The following is a 15,379-nucleotide window of genomic DNA, read 5'->3' on the forward strand; positions in this document are numbered from 1 at the left end:
GTGCAGCAGGTAGGCTGGCCTGGAACCGCAGACCCTGGAAGCCCTGGAGACCTGACTTCAAGGCAGCCTGCCAGGTGGGCAGCATTTGGCTGGCAAGAAACCAGGCAGGTAAATTTCTAAACCTGCCTGGTAGCCAGGGTTCCATTGGAAGTTTTGTCAAATTGATGTGGCATGGAAAAATATTCCATTGGGAAATTTCCAACCAGCTCTAACAATTACCATGACTGACTGCTTCTCAGATTGGCTAACTGCGTGCACAAATGACTAATGGGCTACACACTTATCTATTAGAGTCACAGTACCTATATGTGCAAACTAAGCAAAAAATTGCCTTACAACTTGTCTAAATACCAGGCATATAAATAACAGGGGTGGGATTTCTTTGGTAAGCCTTTTAGAGGCATAGCACAGACCCTGTAGCCCGGAACGGGGAGTATGTGATATTAAGCCACATTTGTGCCCTCCCCATCCTGGGCTGCTCTGGGCACTGAGGAGGCCCCTGGTGTCACAGACATTGGAAGACCTGCCTATGTTACAGCAGGGTCTCCCCAGGCTGCCATATGAGCTGCAGCACTGCCCAGAATCATCACTGCACTTCATGCTGCATTCCTACCCCAACACACCACCCTTCCTGCCCCCACCCCCTACCCCACATCTTGGGAAGGGGTCCCTGAAAGGAAGTCTCACAGTTGTCTTCCACAGTGCCTATACTAAGGGAGGAGGATCCTCCCCCAACTAGATCTGGGGCTTTTTAGAGCACCTTTACCCCATTCTAATTTTTTCATCAGGCCCAACAGGGTCAAGAGTAGGGATTAAGACCTCACACTGTATCTTCAAATAATTAGGGGATGCAAAGACATTTATAACTGCTGATTATTTAGAAGTAACACACTGGGGACTCTATCTTAGATTACATAGTCTGTAAATATTGATTTCAGCTCCTTTTGGAATAAATTGGCTATAGGTTATTTGACTATATGGTTTGAAGGGGGGCAGGATTTGTAATGGATTTATAGACAATCTTTTCTTTACATCCAGTCTCTAACAGGAATTGTTGAAGATGATACTTGAAGCAATAACCTGACACTGTATGTTAATTTTCTTGCATCTCAGACAGTTTGAGGACAGCCTTTGGAGATGTGGTGATTTGACAGCGTTGAAGAATGCTTGCATTTAATTTGGGTTGAGTGGTGACCACTGACTTTAGATAAAAGTAACTATCTGACCTTATTTTAATGATGTAATCTCTGCCCCTGGGATTCCTATTCAATTTGAAAATGTGACACAACATGGAATATGAGAATTTGGGGCCAAGTGCACAGATGGTTTTGCATGTGCCGAAGACGTGCATGTATCAGAGGCATTTTACTTGTGCAACATGAGCTCACACACAGTAAAATGGAAACTTTTAAAAATTCAGGCCAGCCAAATATGATTATGATCTTTTGAGTGGCTGTGTGGTTCAGTGCTATCGAATGGGTGCACTTCAAGACTTTCTTCAGTTCTGAGAGATATTACCAGTCCCAGCAGTGTTTCTCACCTGAAGTATAGGTAATATCTATCCATCAGATTCAATCTTTTAAAGTGGAAGATATTTTGTATGACCACGATAAAACAACTAGGCTACTAGCCAGATCAAAAAATGATGACATATTGTTACCTTCTGAAGGCTTCTTAATGAGAAACCACATATTGAATGAATCGGGATCTCAGGTCCATTCCTTGTGGATGGATGTTCAAAGCCCTTCTTCCATTGGCACTGATTGGTATCTCACTGGCAATTTCAATAAGAGATGGATAAACAGATATAGGATAAAATTTTATTAAGCACTTTAGTGATTTACGCATGTGAATCCCATTTTCAGAAATGCCATAGCAGCCTACGTCTTACTAAGGCTTTCAAACAAAAGGCTTAGGTGCCAAAATCCCCTTTGAAAATGGGACATAAGACTATAAGTGACTTAGGCACTTTTGACAGGTTTCAGAGTAGCAGCCATGTTAGTCTGTATTCGCAAAAAGAAAAGGAGTACTTGTGGCACCTTAGAGACTAACAAATTTATTGGAGCATAAGCTTTCGTGAGGCATCTGATGAAGTGAGCTGTAGCTCACAAAAGCTTATGCTCAAATAAATGTGTTAGTCTCTAAGGTGCCACAAGTCCTCCTGTTCTTTTAGGCACTTTTAAAACTGTACCCATGGATAATGAACTGACTGTTGGCATTTATACTGCCAGATTTGAGTTGAGGACTGAGGTAGGTAGGATGGAGTTTGCTTCCATTGCTGCTGCTGATAAATCTATTCTGTGCCAGTGCTGACAGTCCAGAACCTTTCATGAACGCAAATATTCTTTTACAATAAATAAAATAGTTATAAAAGATTATTATCCAAATCTCCTCAATCCTGTTAGGTTGATGTGCCAAAACACCACAGGACAAAACCAAATCGTAAGTATTACTGCTCAAAGCATTCATAGATTCATAGATACTAAGGTCAGAAGGGACCATTCTGATCATCTAGTCCGACCTCCTGCACAGCACAGGCCACAGAATCTCACCCACCCACTCCTATGAAAAACCTCACCTATGTCTGAGCTATTGAAGTCCTTAAATCATGGTTCAAAGACTTCAAGGAGCAGAGAAGCCTCCCTCAAGTCAACCATGCCCCATGCTACAGAGGAAGGCGAAAAACCTCCAGGGCCTCTCCAATCTGCCCTGAAGGAAAATTCCTTCCCGACCCCAAATATGGCAATCAGCTAAACCCTGAGCATATGGACAAGATTCACCAGCCAGATACCCAGGAAAGAATTTTCTATAGTAACTCAGATCCCATCCATCTAATATCCCATCTCAGGGGATTTGGCCTATTTACCCTGAATATTTAAAGATCCATTACTTACCAAAATCCCATTATCCCATCATACCATCTCCTCCATAAACGTATCGAGTAGAATCTTAAAGCCAGATAGATCTTTTGCCCCCACTGCTTCCCTTGGAAGGCTATTCCAAAACTTCACTCCTCTGATGGTTAAAAACTTTCGTCTGATTTCAAGTCTAAACTTCCTGGTGGCCAGTTTATATCCATTTGTTCTTGTGTCCACATTGGTGCTGAGCTTAAATAATTCCTCTCCCTCTCCTATATTTATCCCTCTGATATATTTATAGAGAGCAATCATATCTCCCCTCAACCTTCTTTTAGTTAGGCTAAACAAGCCAAGCTCCTTAAGTCTCCTTTCATAAGACAAGTTTTCCATTCCTCGGATCATCCTAGTAGCCCTTCTCTGTACCTGCTCCAGTTTGAATTCATCCTTTTTAAACATGGGAGACCAGAACTGCACACAGTATTCTAGGTGAGGTCTCACCAGTGCCTTGTATAATGGTACTAAAACCTCCTTATCCCTACTGGAAATGCCTCTCCTGATGCATCCCAAAACCGCATTAGCTTTTTTCACAGCCGTATCACATTGGCAGCTCATAGTCATCCTATGATCAACCAATACTCCAAGGTCCTTCTCCTCTTCCGTTACTTCTAATTGATGCGTCCCCAACTTATAGCTAAAATTCTTGTTATTAATCCCTAAACGCATAACCTTACACTTCTCACTATTAATTTTCATCCTATTATTATTACTCCAGTTTACAAGGTAATCCAGATCCTCCTGTATAATACCCCGATCCTTCTCCGAATTGGCAATACCTCCCAGCTTTGTATCATCTGCAAACTTTATTAGCACACTCCCACTTTTTGTGCCAAGATCAGTAATAAAAAGATTAAATAAGATTGGTCCCAAAACCGATCCCTGAGGAACTCCACTGGTAACCTCCCTCCAACCTGACAGTTCGCCTTTCAGTAGGACCCGTTGCAGTCTCCCCTTTAACCAATTCCTTATCCACCTTTTGATGTTCATATTGATCCCCATCTTCTCCAATTTAACTAATAATTCCCCATGTGGCACGGTATCAAATGCCTTACTGAAATCTAGGTAAATTAGATCCACTGCATTTCCTTTATCTAAAAAGTCTGTTACTTTTTCAAAAAAGGAGATTAGGTTGGTTTGGCACGATCTACCTTTTGTAAAACCATGTTGTATTTTGTCCCATTTACCATTGACTTCAATGTCCTTAACTAATTTCTCCTTCAAATTTTTTTCCAGGACCTTGCATACTACAGATGTCAAACTAACTGGCCTGTAGTTACCCGGATCACTTTTTTTTCCTTTCTTAAAAATAGGAACTATATTAGCAATTCTCCAATCATTCAGTACTATTCCTGAGTTTACAGATTCATTAAAAATTCTTGCTAATGGGCTTGCAATTTCAGGTGCCAATTCCTTTAATATTCTTGGATGAAGATTATCTGGGCCCCCCGATTTAGTCCCATTAAGCTGTTTCAGTTTCGCTTCTACCTCTGATATGGTAATATCTACCTCTATATCCTCCTTCCCATTTGTCATGCTACCATTATCCCCAAGATCCTCTTTAGCCTTATTAAAGACTGAGGCAAAGTATTTGTTTAGATATTGGGCCATGCCTAGATTATCTTTAACCTCCACTCCATCCTCAGTGTTAAGCGGCCCCACTTCTTCCTTCTTAGTTTTCTTCTTATTTATATGGCTATAGAACCTTTTACTATTGGTTTTAATTCCCTTTGCAAGGTCCAACTCTACTCGACTTTTAGCCTGTCTCACTTGATCCCTACATGTTCTGACCTCAATTAGGTAGCTTTCCTTGCTGATCCCTCCCATCTTCCACTCCCTGTATGCTTTCTGCTTCTTCTTAATCACCTCTCTAAGATGCTTGCTCATCCAGCTTGGTCTACAACTCCTTCCTATGAATTTTTTCCCCTTTCTTGGGATACAGGCTTCCGATAGCTTCTGCAGTTTTGATTTAAAGTAATCCCAGGCCTCCTCTACCTTTAGATCCATAAGTTCTTCAGTCCAATCCACTTCCCTAACTAATTTCCTTAATTTTTGAAAGTCAGCCCTTTTGAAATCAAAAACCCTAGTTGCAGATTTATTTTTGTTAATCCTTCCATTTAGTTTGAACTGAATTAGCTCATGATCACTTGAGCCAAGATTGTCCCCTACAACCATTTCTTCTATGAGGTCCTCGCTACTCACCAAAATTAAATCTAAAATGGCATCCCCTCTAGTCGGTTCAGCAACTACTTGATGAAGGAATCCATCAGCTATCGCATCTAGGAAAATCTGAGCCCTATTATTATTACTAGCACTGGTCCTCCAGTCTATATCTGGGAAGTTAAAGTCTCCCATGATTATGCAGTTTCCATTAGTATTTACTTTATTAAAGACATTAAAAAGGGCTTTATCCATATCCAAATTAGATCCCGGAGGTCTATAGCACACCCCAAGCACTATCGTAGGAGAGGCTTTACTAGTTTTCTTCCCCAATGTAATTTTTGCCCAGACGGACTCTGTCTTATCCATTGCATCGCTTCTTATTTCTTTACACTCTACCTCATCATTGATATACAATGCTACTCCACCCCCTTTACCTTTGTTTCTGTCTTTCCTAAAGAGCACATACCCTTCAATACCTGTAGTCCAGTCATGACTACTATTCCACCATGTTTCTGTTATCCCTATAATATCTGGTTTCACTTCCTGCACCAGTAGCTCTAGTTCCTCCATTTTGTTACCTTGACTCCTCGCATTGGTGTACAAACATCTTAATTTTTGCTGTTTAGATTCACTCACATTTTGTACCCTATTAGGCACAGTCATTCTACAGCCAGTATAACCTATTAGACTAGTATCCACACCGCCCTCGCTCCTTATATACATTCTCCTACCCACGGCTGTATCCTTTCTTACTTCATCTTCTTCCCTCTCAATGCTAAAATCTGGCGTGGAGATTTTCTGGACATCTCCCATCCATCTCCCCCCAATTCCTAGTTTAAAGCTCTCTTTATCTGTTCACAGAGTAAATAGCTTGCACGCTATACAGATTAGACCGACCTAGTATCTTAAGAACATAAGAACGGCCATACTGGGTCAGACCAAAGGTCCATCTAGCCCAGTATCCTGTCTTTTGACAGCAGCCAATGTCAGGTGCCCCAGAGGGAATGAACAGAATGGGCAATGACCAAGTGATCCATCCCCAGTTGTCCATTTCCAGCTTCTGGCAAACAAAGGCTCGGGACACCATCCCTGTCCATGTTGACTAATAGCCATTGATGGACCTATCCTCCATGAATTTATCTAGTTCTTTTTTGAACCCTGTTGGCCTTCACAACATCCTCTGGCAAGGAGTTCCATAGGTTGACTTGGTTTCCACACCATTCAAGCATACTGTTCAAATCCCACACTGGAATTTAGATTTGCATCGTATGCACCCACTGCAGCATAGTAGGTAGCATAGAGATGCTATAAAGAGGCACTAGGTTTTGCTGAAGATTTTAATTATTGCCTCCTTGTTTCTGTTCTGTGGTGTTAAATGGCTCCTCTTTCAAGTAATATCACTTAACAGATAACACTTGCCAAGTTTGCCCACATAGACTTATTCCAGAAACAGCTCTATAATACATTACTTTGTATGGTTAAAACCAGAGTGAATTAAAATACAAGCATGTGCTCCTCATTTGTAATACAAATGGATACTAATTCTTTACTTATCCTAAGTAATGTTAACTGGAGAAGCAGAACATTCTGAAACATTCACATTCTTCTAGGAAGACAGCTCTCAAGAGGCAAAGTTAGGCAGTACGTTGGTATTTTCAAATAATTCATGCCTCTGTGAAGCACATAAAAACAATCCTTTTTCTTTGGTACAGTAAACAGGGGGGAAAAAATCACTGCCTCTCACACTCCCCTCCCCCCCCCGAGGAGAGATCATTAGAAGATGTTTTGTTTACAATCCAGAGGGAAAAAATGATCATGGGGAAAAGTTACAGTAACTAATGTGCTTTGTCTTATTTTGTTGACAAGAACATCTTTTTATAGTACTTAAGCATTCTAACAAGACCTGTGGAGGTCCAGTCCCCTTGAAACAAAAGTAGAAGTTTGGAGTTACTTGGCTTAGCTAATATAAACAACAACTTTCTCAACACCCTATAGGCAGTGTGTGACAGAAACAGTCTTCCCATACGCACAGAGTGAATCACATCTTCACACTGATGTAGCTTGGCAGAGCACCAATGGATCTGGCCACTGTATCGACTTTAAACATTGCTTTTTTAATAGGTGTTCCTAATAGCAACTAACTAACTCCAGCTGTGCTCTGAAGTTGAGAATTTAGCCACAGGTAATGCATTATATTTAATTCAAATTTAATCAAGCCAGTTAGGTTTTTTTCAATCAAATAGATTTACTTTGCCTCAAAATAAGCAGCTGGGTATTCCAATATGTAAAAAATACTTTCATTATGTTTATTATAAAAATATAAATGTTTCCACTACAAATAATTTTACATTAGTAAGAGGCCATCTATAATTGCACAACATATAAACTAAATGAGTAAGTAATGCTTTGAATTACAAGTTAAAGTAAGTACATATTACCAATCAAATACATCTATACATTGCTTATTGAATGCTAAGTACAGCACAAAACTATATATGTTAACAGAAATAAATTATATATGTAAACTATATTTAAAGATACAAAACCAATAATATGGTACATAATGTTGTGACTAGTTTGTGTTTTGTTTGATGTAAATAACCAATGCAGATCCTGTACAGGAAGATGGCCACAAGAATTCTAGTACCTCTACTCCACATTTAAGAATTGTACACTGTTAGGTTTACATATGTACAGGGGGGAGGGGAGTGTGGGATGTTTTCAATAAGAGGCCACTTAGAGTACATGTACAATATTGAAGTGTAGAGGATGCTAAACTTGCTTAAAACCACTCTACTCATAAGTGCAAGCAAAAAACAAACAAACAAAAATGAATTCCCTTCTTACCAAGAATCAGTATCATGCACTTATGCTGAGCATGCTCAGAACAGTGTCCATGGAGGATGACTAGATACTGAGAGAACATTAAGGGTGTGAGATCTCAATTTGAAACATTTTTCTTGTTTTGAGAAGCCTTTAAAAATCTCCTCCCCTAAAGATGCCTGAATGAAGACTGAGAAGAACATCTGTAGAAAAACCTTGTGAAAAGATTCCTCCTACACTTGTGTCCTCACTGGAGCTTGGTGATTTAAATTCATTAACAATGTCTGAATTTTGAATCTTTAGTTCAAGGTTGAAGAGAAGAACAATTCTGAACACACTAAGCAAGCTGAAATTGGCATTTGTGCTTTCTTATATTGGACCTTATTTTGGACCGCCCATCCCTAATTGGGCAGGACAGTCCCGAAATGTACATTTCAAGTCCCAGTCCCAGGCTCAATGACTCAGGGACAGCATTTGTCCCAGATTCCCTGCAGCATCACTATGTGCCTGCCTGAGGCTCAGGGGCAGCACCAGCCTCTTCCTGAGATGGGTTTAGCTCTGCCTTACCACAAGGATCTACCCTGGGCTCCTTCTCTTCCCCCTGAGGCTCCACCCCCTGGCCAGGCTAGAAGCTGCCCAGGTCACTGTGGGGGGCCCTGGAGTCCCAGACTCTTCGTCTGCCCTTGGCAGTGAGCCCCGGGGTGTGTAAACACAGGCTGAAGGCTGCTCTTGTGCATCCTGCTTCCCCCAGGACAGGTGAAGGGCCTGGGGCTCCTCACAGCAGTCTGGGCTCTTTGGGCAGCTCTTACCAATGCCCAGCTCCAAATTCCAGCCTGGTCAGGCAGTGGGGCCTCAGGGAGGAAGAGGAGGAGCAAGGGCGGGACTCCTGCACATGTCCCATTTTTTGCAGTTTGAAAAGATGGCCATCCTAATATTGAGTCATCCATCATATTTTGCTGTTCTAACAAGAGAACATACTGAACAGAAAATCACAAAGATTGTTTGTGGACTGCTCTCTTTTAATTTTCTGCACTTTTCAATATTGTTGGTTCAAATTTTTGTCAAATCATATTAATAGACATTATCAACTGAGCATATTTCAAATCAGATTCTTTGGAGCATGTTCACTTGCCACGATTTACTAAAAAGGCAATCTATAATTCTGTCTCTGTTTATCAGTGAGTGATAAATGTGTTCACTTTACATTGTTCACGTTTTGGATCCAGGAAGAATAATTTAGAAGCAGATTCAGCCTGAAGAATTCTAGGAATTCAGCCTAATGCTTCTGTGTACTTCAGAAGAAGCTATTGATTTTGCATTCATGGCAGCAGACTCAACTAGATACATAACAATTAAGGCTGTGAGTTTGTCATAGAGATCACGGAAGTCATGGTTCCTGGCCAAGGGGAGCTGTGGAGCTGGTGCTTGGGGATAGCTTGAGGAGCTAGGAGCTGAGGGATGGACATGTCGCTGCTTCAGGGGAGCCATGAAGGGAGCCTGTGAGACCTGCCACCCCCACTACCCCAGTACCAGCAGGGGTCCCGGGCTGCATGCCACCACCTGCCATCACCTGCTTGCCACCACGTGGTGCCCCCTAGCCCCCCCCCCACAAGCACCCACGTCACCCCGTGGCCAACCCCCCACTCCAAGATTTAGTCAGGGGTTTACTGCCCGTGACTATCCATGACTTTTACTAAACTATCTGTGACTAAATTGTAGCCTTAATAGCAATCTGTACTACATTCTACAGCCCTGGATCCTTCAAAATGCATTTGTCTTGTCTTTTGTTTGTTTTCACAGGAACTCAGTATTATTCAGTGGAATCCACTCTGCAGAAGAGGTGGAAGTTTAAGGAGGGCAGGATTCCAGTCCTAGATGTGCAGCACTAAGTCACATCCTAGTGTAATGATCAGGGACTATGTATGTATATATATATATATATATAAATATAAATGTCATGACTTCCTGCTAATTATGCACATGTGGCAATCAGGAATAGAATCCCTGACCTTCAGCTCCATACTCAGACTCAAACCTTTACCATGTAAGCTAAAGAAGCAGTCCCACTAAATTAGGGTACAAATCTGCCTCCCTTATACTGGGTTCTAGCACCTCATTTTGCAAATAGCTCCACTGAAATCAATCTGAATAAGGTGCCACTTACTTATCATGTGCAAGGATGGCGAAATCAGGTCTTTGGGAGGTAAAGGAAACTAACATGCTTAACCAGGCTCAATATTGATCCATGGAACAATTCATATGTTGTTCACACACAGTTCTGCTAGTATATTTACTCTAGTTAGAAGTGTAACATATTACTGTGAACAGAGATATGACATAGATGGAACACACACAGATGGATTGTTCAGAGCAAGAGCTGGAAAAAAGCTTTTCTTTCTTGGATTTGAAACAGGGCAGTATGAATATACAACAAAATCTAGTAAGTAACACACCATACAATTTTCTCAGGTTAAACCATCGATTCTGATCAGTGAAGTCTAACTGCATTTGGCACATGGCAGTAATAAATCTAAGTTAAGATATTTAAGCATAAATATAAACAATAAAGAATAAAAGGAAATAAATATGCCTTTTTAAAAAAAAATAAGACTTTTTTGTTTTTTAAATGGAAACATTTAGGGAAGCTAACGTAATGGCAAAAATCATTTGTGAACTAACTCAAAGTCACTAAAAACTTTATTTCTGTATTCCTTTCCACAGCTGAAACAGAGGATTACAGTGACATTAAGTTTGAGGTATAATCCCTCAATTTTGCTTGCCTTTAAAGAAATAAAATACCTGTTACAGATCTCTTCTGTGTATAAAAATACTGCAAGTCTTTTTTTTCTTCTTGTTGCTGCTGTCGATCAAACACACAGCCTTTGTGTCCGTGGTTTTTCATGATATTCAGTCAGTTAATGTTCAAATGGCTCTAGGGTTCAGTTTCACTGTTTTACTTGGAAGGATTTTTACATATTTTTTCTTTTCAAAATTATTATCTGTATTATCAGTTAGTTACTAGAAGGGGAAAAGAAAGCACCCACCCTTTAGGATTAAACATTTTTGTTCCTATTTTTAAGGCATTGATACTCAATATTTGAGTTTTTTAGTGGGCTTGAAGTTCCCAACAGTGCTCCCAACAGTGTTGTGAGAGCTCCTTTAATTCGTGCACTTTTCTCAGCCATCACTATTTGCCCTTTGAAGCAACTTCTCTCTCTCCCTTTCTTTGACCTGAGCAACATCATTTTGGTACCTTACACAGGAACAGGGCTATTCTTTGTATGATTTTCTAGCGCTTTAATGCTGCTAATAATCTTCTTCTGAGGACCAACAACTGTAACACCAACCTTCTTCATATCACTGAAAGAAAGAGAACAGAGGGTTGATAAATGTGATGTCCCCTACCTCTGTGTTTCATACTGTCTTTTCCCTATTGTTAGAGTGGAGACTGTACAAGAACAGAAACCAGTGAGAATGTCTCTCCCTCTCTCTCTCTCAAAAAAAATAGCACAATAGGAGAAGATCTCACTGAGCTGTGCTCTGCTTTGTTTAGCACCAGAAAATACCCATCCAAAAGATCAGACAGGGAACAAATGCTGATTGTGGACCTGAGTAGACGATTGAGATTCCTGGGGTCTTTTCCCTGCTGTAGCAGCATTTCATGCTGTGACCATCCGGCCTGATTTTTTTTCCTGAATCAGGCCTGCCATCTTGCACACTGAGCCCTTTTAGCAGTTTGGCTTTCACGGTTCTGGGGTTGATGCTGAAATGTATAGCTACATGGTCACATTCACAGGCCCTGCTGTGTTTTTGCCTTCGGTTTCTCTAGACAATCTAATCCCTTTGTTGGGCATGGTGGAAATGTGACTTCATACTTTTGCGGTGAGGCTAATTAATTATTAGTCCACAGGAAACTGGCCATTACTAGTGGGTTTCTGCAATGTTCCCATGGGGTCATTGCCATTATCAACTTTTTTTTACTATTGCAACAACATGCTAATTGGCTGTATTTATGTGTTTTAATTTCCATACTGCAGCTATTGGTTACTTGTTCCCCATCACTTAGCTGTCACCAATGTATACCATTAAGAAGTCAATATTCTCTCTGGCACGGTATCTTCATAACCATACCTGACATGTTCCCAGGTGCAGAGAGACTATTACCACAACACTCTATACTGCAGGAATAAAGATGGTACACATTTAAATTTAAACAAACTAATTCATTCCAGGTGGATGCATGAATTTGTAACACCAACTCCTCCAGCTTGTTCTTCGAGATGCAGGAGGAAATCGGGGCTCATACAAAGCACCAATTTGAACCAGTTCTTTTCCTGCTCTATATAAATGGAATGTAAGGTAGATTAGAAGGATTGTAGCATTTGTAACATTTCGGGAATAATGAAAAACATTCTTTTCTCAATGCACGTGTGCATGGCTTATTAATATTAATGAGTATTGGGTATGGTGTTCTGTCCCATGTAGTGGCACTGAGACCACTTAGAGATAGATAAAATGAGTCTCCTCTACTGCCTTAGCTAACAGCTGGCTGACTTTTAGCTCATGCTGTAGAGGCTCATGCGCTAAGCTCCAGAAGTCCCCAGTTCAATCCCAACCGCCAGCGACTGGGGTCTGTTGGCATTACATATGCACATCAGATGATTTGAACAAGAGGATGATAAATTGTTTAAGGGAAGCTTGGTTGCAACCAACAAATGATTTGATATTTCTATTTGTCCACATTCATGCATAAGTACAACAAATAGCGGGGGCAAATTTAAGGTCCTAACTATGCCTTCCTTTACCTCGATGGTAACATGAACTGCACCTAAGTAGGTGCTCAGGGAAGAACTGGATTAAAAATGTCCTAAAATCTCTTAGGTTTGCTTATCCCATGCTACCTCTCCTTTAAACATTCCCACCATCTTACTGAGAAAATTAAAACCCTCAGTAACTTCCTTTGGCTCTCCTCCTGCTTATAAATGTAGTGATCATCTAATCAGGGACAGAAAGGTGACTTCTGGCCAGTCACTCAGCCAACATAGTGAAGACCTGCAGCAAAAAGTCCATGGACACTGTCACTGTTGAGACCACTGTGTCTTTGAATTGACTCTAAAACACATCTTTCTAATGTTATTTTGCCTTCCTAATAGTATCATAATGTGTCTCACCATCTGTTATATATTGTTTACATCCCAGATATTGAGCTCTCTACAGCAGTGATTGTCTTTATATTGGTTGTTTGTACAGTAATGTACTCCTAGGGGAATTCTGTGTCACTGTGTGTGCACATAATTAATAAGCCATGCATATTTATAATTTTTCATGCAGAAAAAAGCTTCTGCCAGAAAATTGTTGCAGTTCTGCTTTTTGCCCATCAGAGGGCAAGATGGCACTAGAACAGAGCAAACTCAACAGAAAATAACTTGGGCTGGAAAGTTACTGCAGTTCTGCCTTTTGCTCACCAAAGGGCACCCTGGCAATGGAACAGAGCAGCAGCTCCCAGCCAGCTAGGAAAGAGAAAGCCTCCCTTCTTCGCAGCACTTGTCGGGCCAGGTCAGGAGACAGGGGATATGGGGAGACATCATGGGGCTGCTGGGAGGTCAGACAGGGACTCATAAGGGCTAGTGGGGGATGACAGACTGGGGCAGGGGCTGAATAGGAATGGAGGCACAGGGCTACATGGGTAGGGGGTAGCTGAGTGGGGGCACAGAGACACAGAGGGAGGGGTGCAGGGCTACATGGGGATGGGGGAGTGGATATTTGAGTGGGGATAGAGGGACATATGTGGACAGGGGATGCAAGGACACATGGGGGTGAGGGATACATAGGGACAGGGGCAGATGTGCCTGACTGAATGGGAGAGTCTAGGGGTCAGCCAGGATCTGCATGGGAGAGACTCCCTAACATTCCCTCCCTGCCCCCCCAATCTGTTCCATGCTTTTCCTGCATACCCAACAACCCTCCAAGTTCACACCCAGGGTCCTTCCCAGCAATTACTTTCCTCTCCCTCATCTCCTCTGTTACCCCTGACTTCCCCAAATCTTTGCACTGCTTCTGAGAGGTCCAGGAAATATGGTTCTGTATTGTAGTTTAAATGAATTATTACTCAGCATTCTCTATTTATATGCCTAGTAAGGAATCTATTTGTTAAAAAACATTTCCTGAATCTTTTTTGTTGTCTATATTATACTTGCTGACAGTTATTTTGAAATAAATGACCCAAAATAATTGAAACTGGTGTGATTATACTGTGTTATTTTGAAAACTCAAATATGCAGAATTTTGCAGAATTTGAAAATATAGCACGCAGAATTTTTAATTTTTTGGTGCAGAATTCCCCCAGGAGTATCTGTACAATGGTCCTGTGCAGCATTCCTAGACAATATTGCCACCAATATCATAGTAAGCAGTTTATAGATTGAAATATATTTCTCCAAACATTCATCAAATAAAAGGAACAACAACAAAAAATAAAGTTCTGGATGGAGGGATTTGTTCTCACAGCTTGGGAACAGATACAGTTAACAGAAAAAGTGTTTGCTATGAATAGCTCTTACGCAGCACCAGTAAGAGTTGGTATTTGTATTTTTGTTTTTCACAGCAAAACATTTAAAACTGAATTCTAAATCCCATTAGGACATTTTCAATGGCTGAACTTTTCAAACCAGATTTCCTGCAGTCAGATTCTTAAATAAAAGTGGCTTGATTTTCAGAGGTGTTGGTCAATTCAAGATCCCACTGATTCTCGGCCAATGACTTCTCAGACCCTGATCCTGTGATTGGCATCACATGGAAAGACCTCCTGACTCCACTGGGCTCTGTGTGAGCACAAGAGTCTGCTTACACAGAACAAGCTGCAGTTGTCCTCATGCCATCTGCAAAACGGTTTGTTTTCTATACATATATAAGAACTAAATTTTGAATTTACACTTGAAAATGGCCTTTAAATACAAGAGAGTATTTTTAAGCTACTCTTGTTAAAGCTTAGTCCAAAAATGTGATTTGTGCATGTTTAAAATAAAAAATATCCATGGGCAATACTGATGCATTATTATCACTACAAATTGCACTAACTTACTCTATGGAAATCTTGGCTATTGTGTCACATGAACTGTATTCCACCCCTGTGAAGATGTCCTTGCACTGTCCTGTCTGAATCCCATTGAGCCAGTCACCTGTCATGCGGAACACTGAGATGTCAACGTTGCTTTGGTCCAGGAGAAGATTTGATGGCCTGGAATAAAAAGAATGTGATCAAAGTAAGAGAGCCAGAGTAAACAGAAGATATACTTTGTGTCTAAACTTAACACCAACCCCAGCAGGAGTTTCCAGCTGCTTTCCTGTTCGTCTGTGGAATTTATCTACCACTGTAGCCTCATTTGTTCAAATTGGCAGCATTGAGGAACACTGCATAATCATCTTGTTTATGAGCTCCAACTACTTGGCTCATCCAGGTGCTTTAACTCACCGAAGCATTA

The 15,379-nt window shown here is 40.9% G+C and overlaps 1 protein-coding gene across 1 annotated transcript in view; it reads right to left on the minus strand.

Annotated features, from left to right (window-relative positions):
* Positions 1-7,358: 7,358 nt before the first annotated feature.
* EPHA3 (EPH receptor A3) overlaps positions 7,359-15,379 on the minus strand; it is a 686,746-nt gene continuing 678,725 nt past the window's right edge. Inside the window, 2 exon segments of the mRNA XM_043510261.1 lie at positions 7,359-11,258; positions 14,980-15,135. Of these exon segments, the coding sequence (XP_043366196.1) occupies positions 11,153-11,258; positions 14,980-15,135 (262 nt within the window). The 3' untranslated portion in view covers positions 7,359-11,152.

This window comes from Dermochelys coriacea, chromosome 1 (assembly GCF_009764565.3).
Source record: "Dermochelys coriacea isolate rDerCor1 chromosome 1, rDerCor1.pri.v4, whole genome shotgun sequence".
In the NCBI taxonomy this organism is placed as follows: domain Eukaryota; kingdom Metazoa; phylum Chordata; order Testudines; family Dermochelyidae; genus Dermochelys; species Dermochelys coriacea.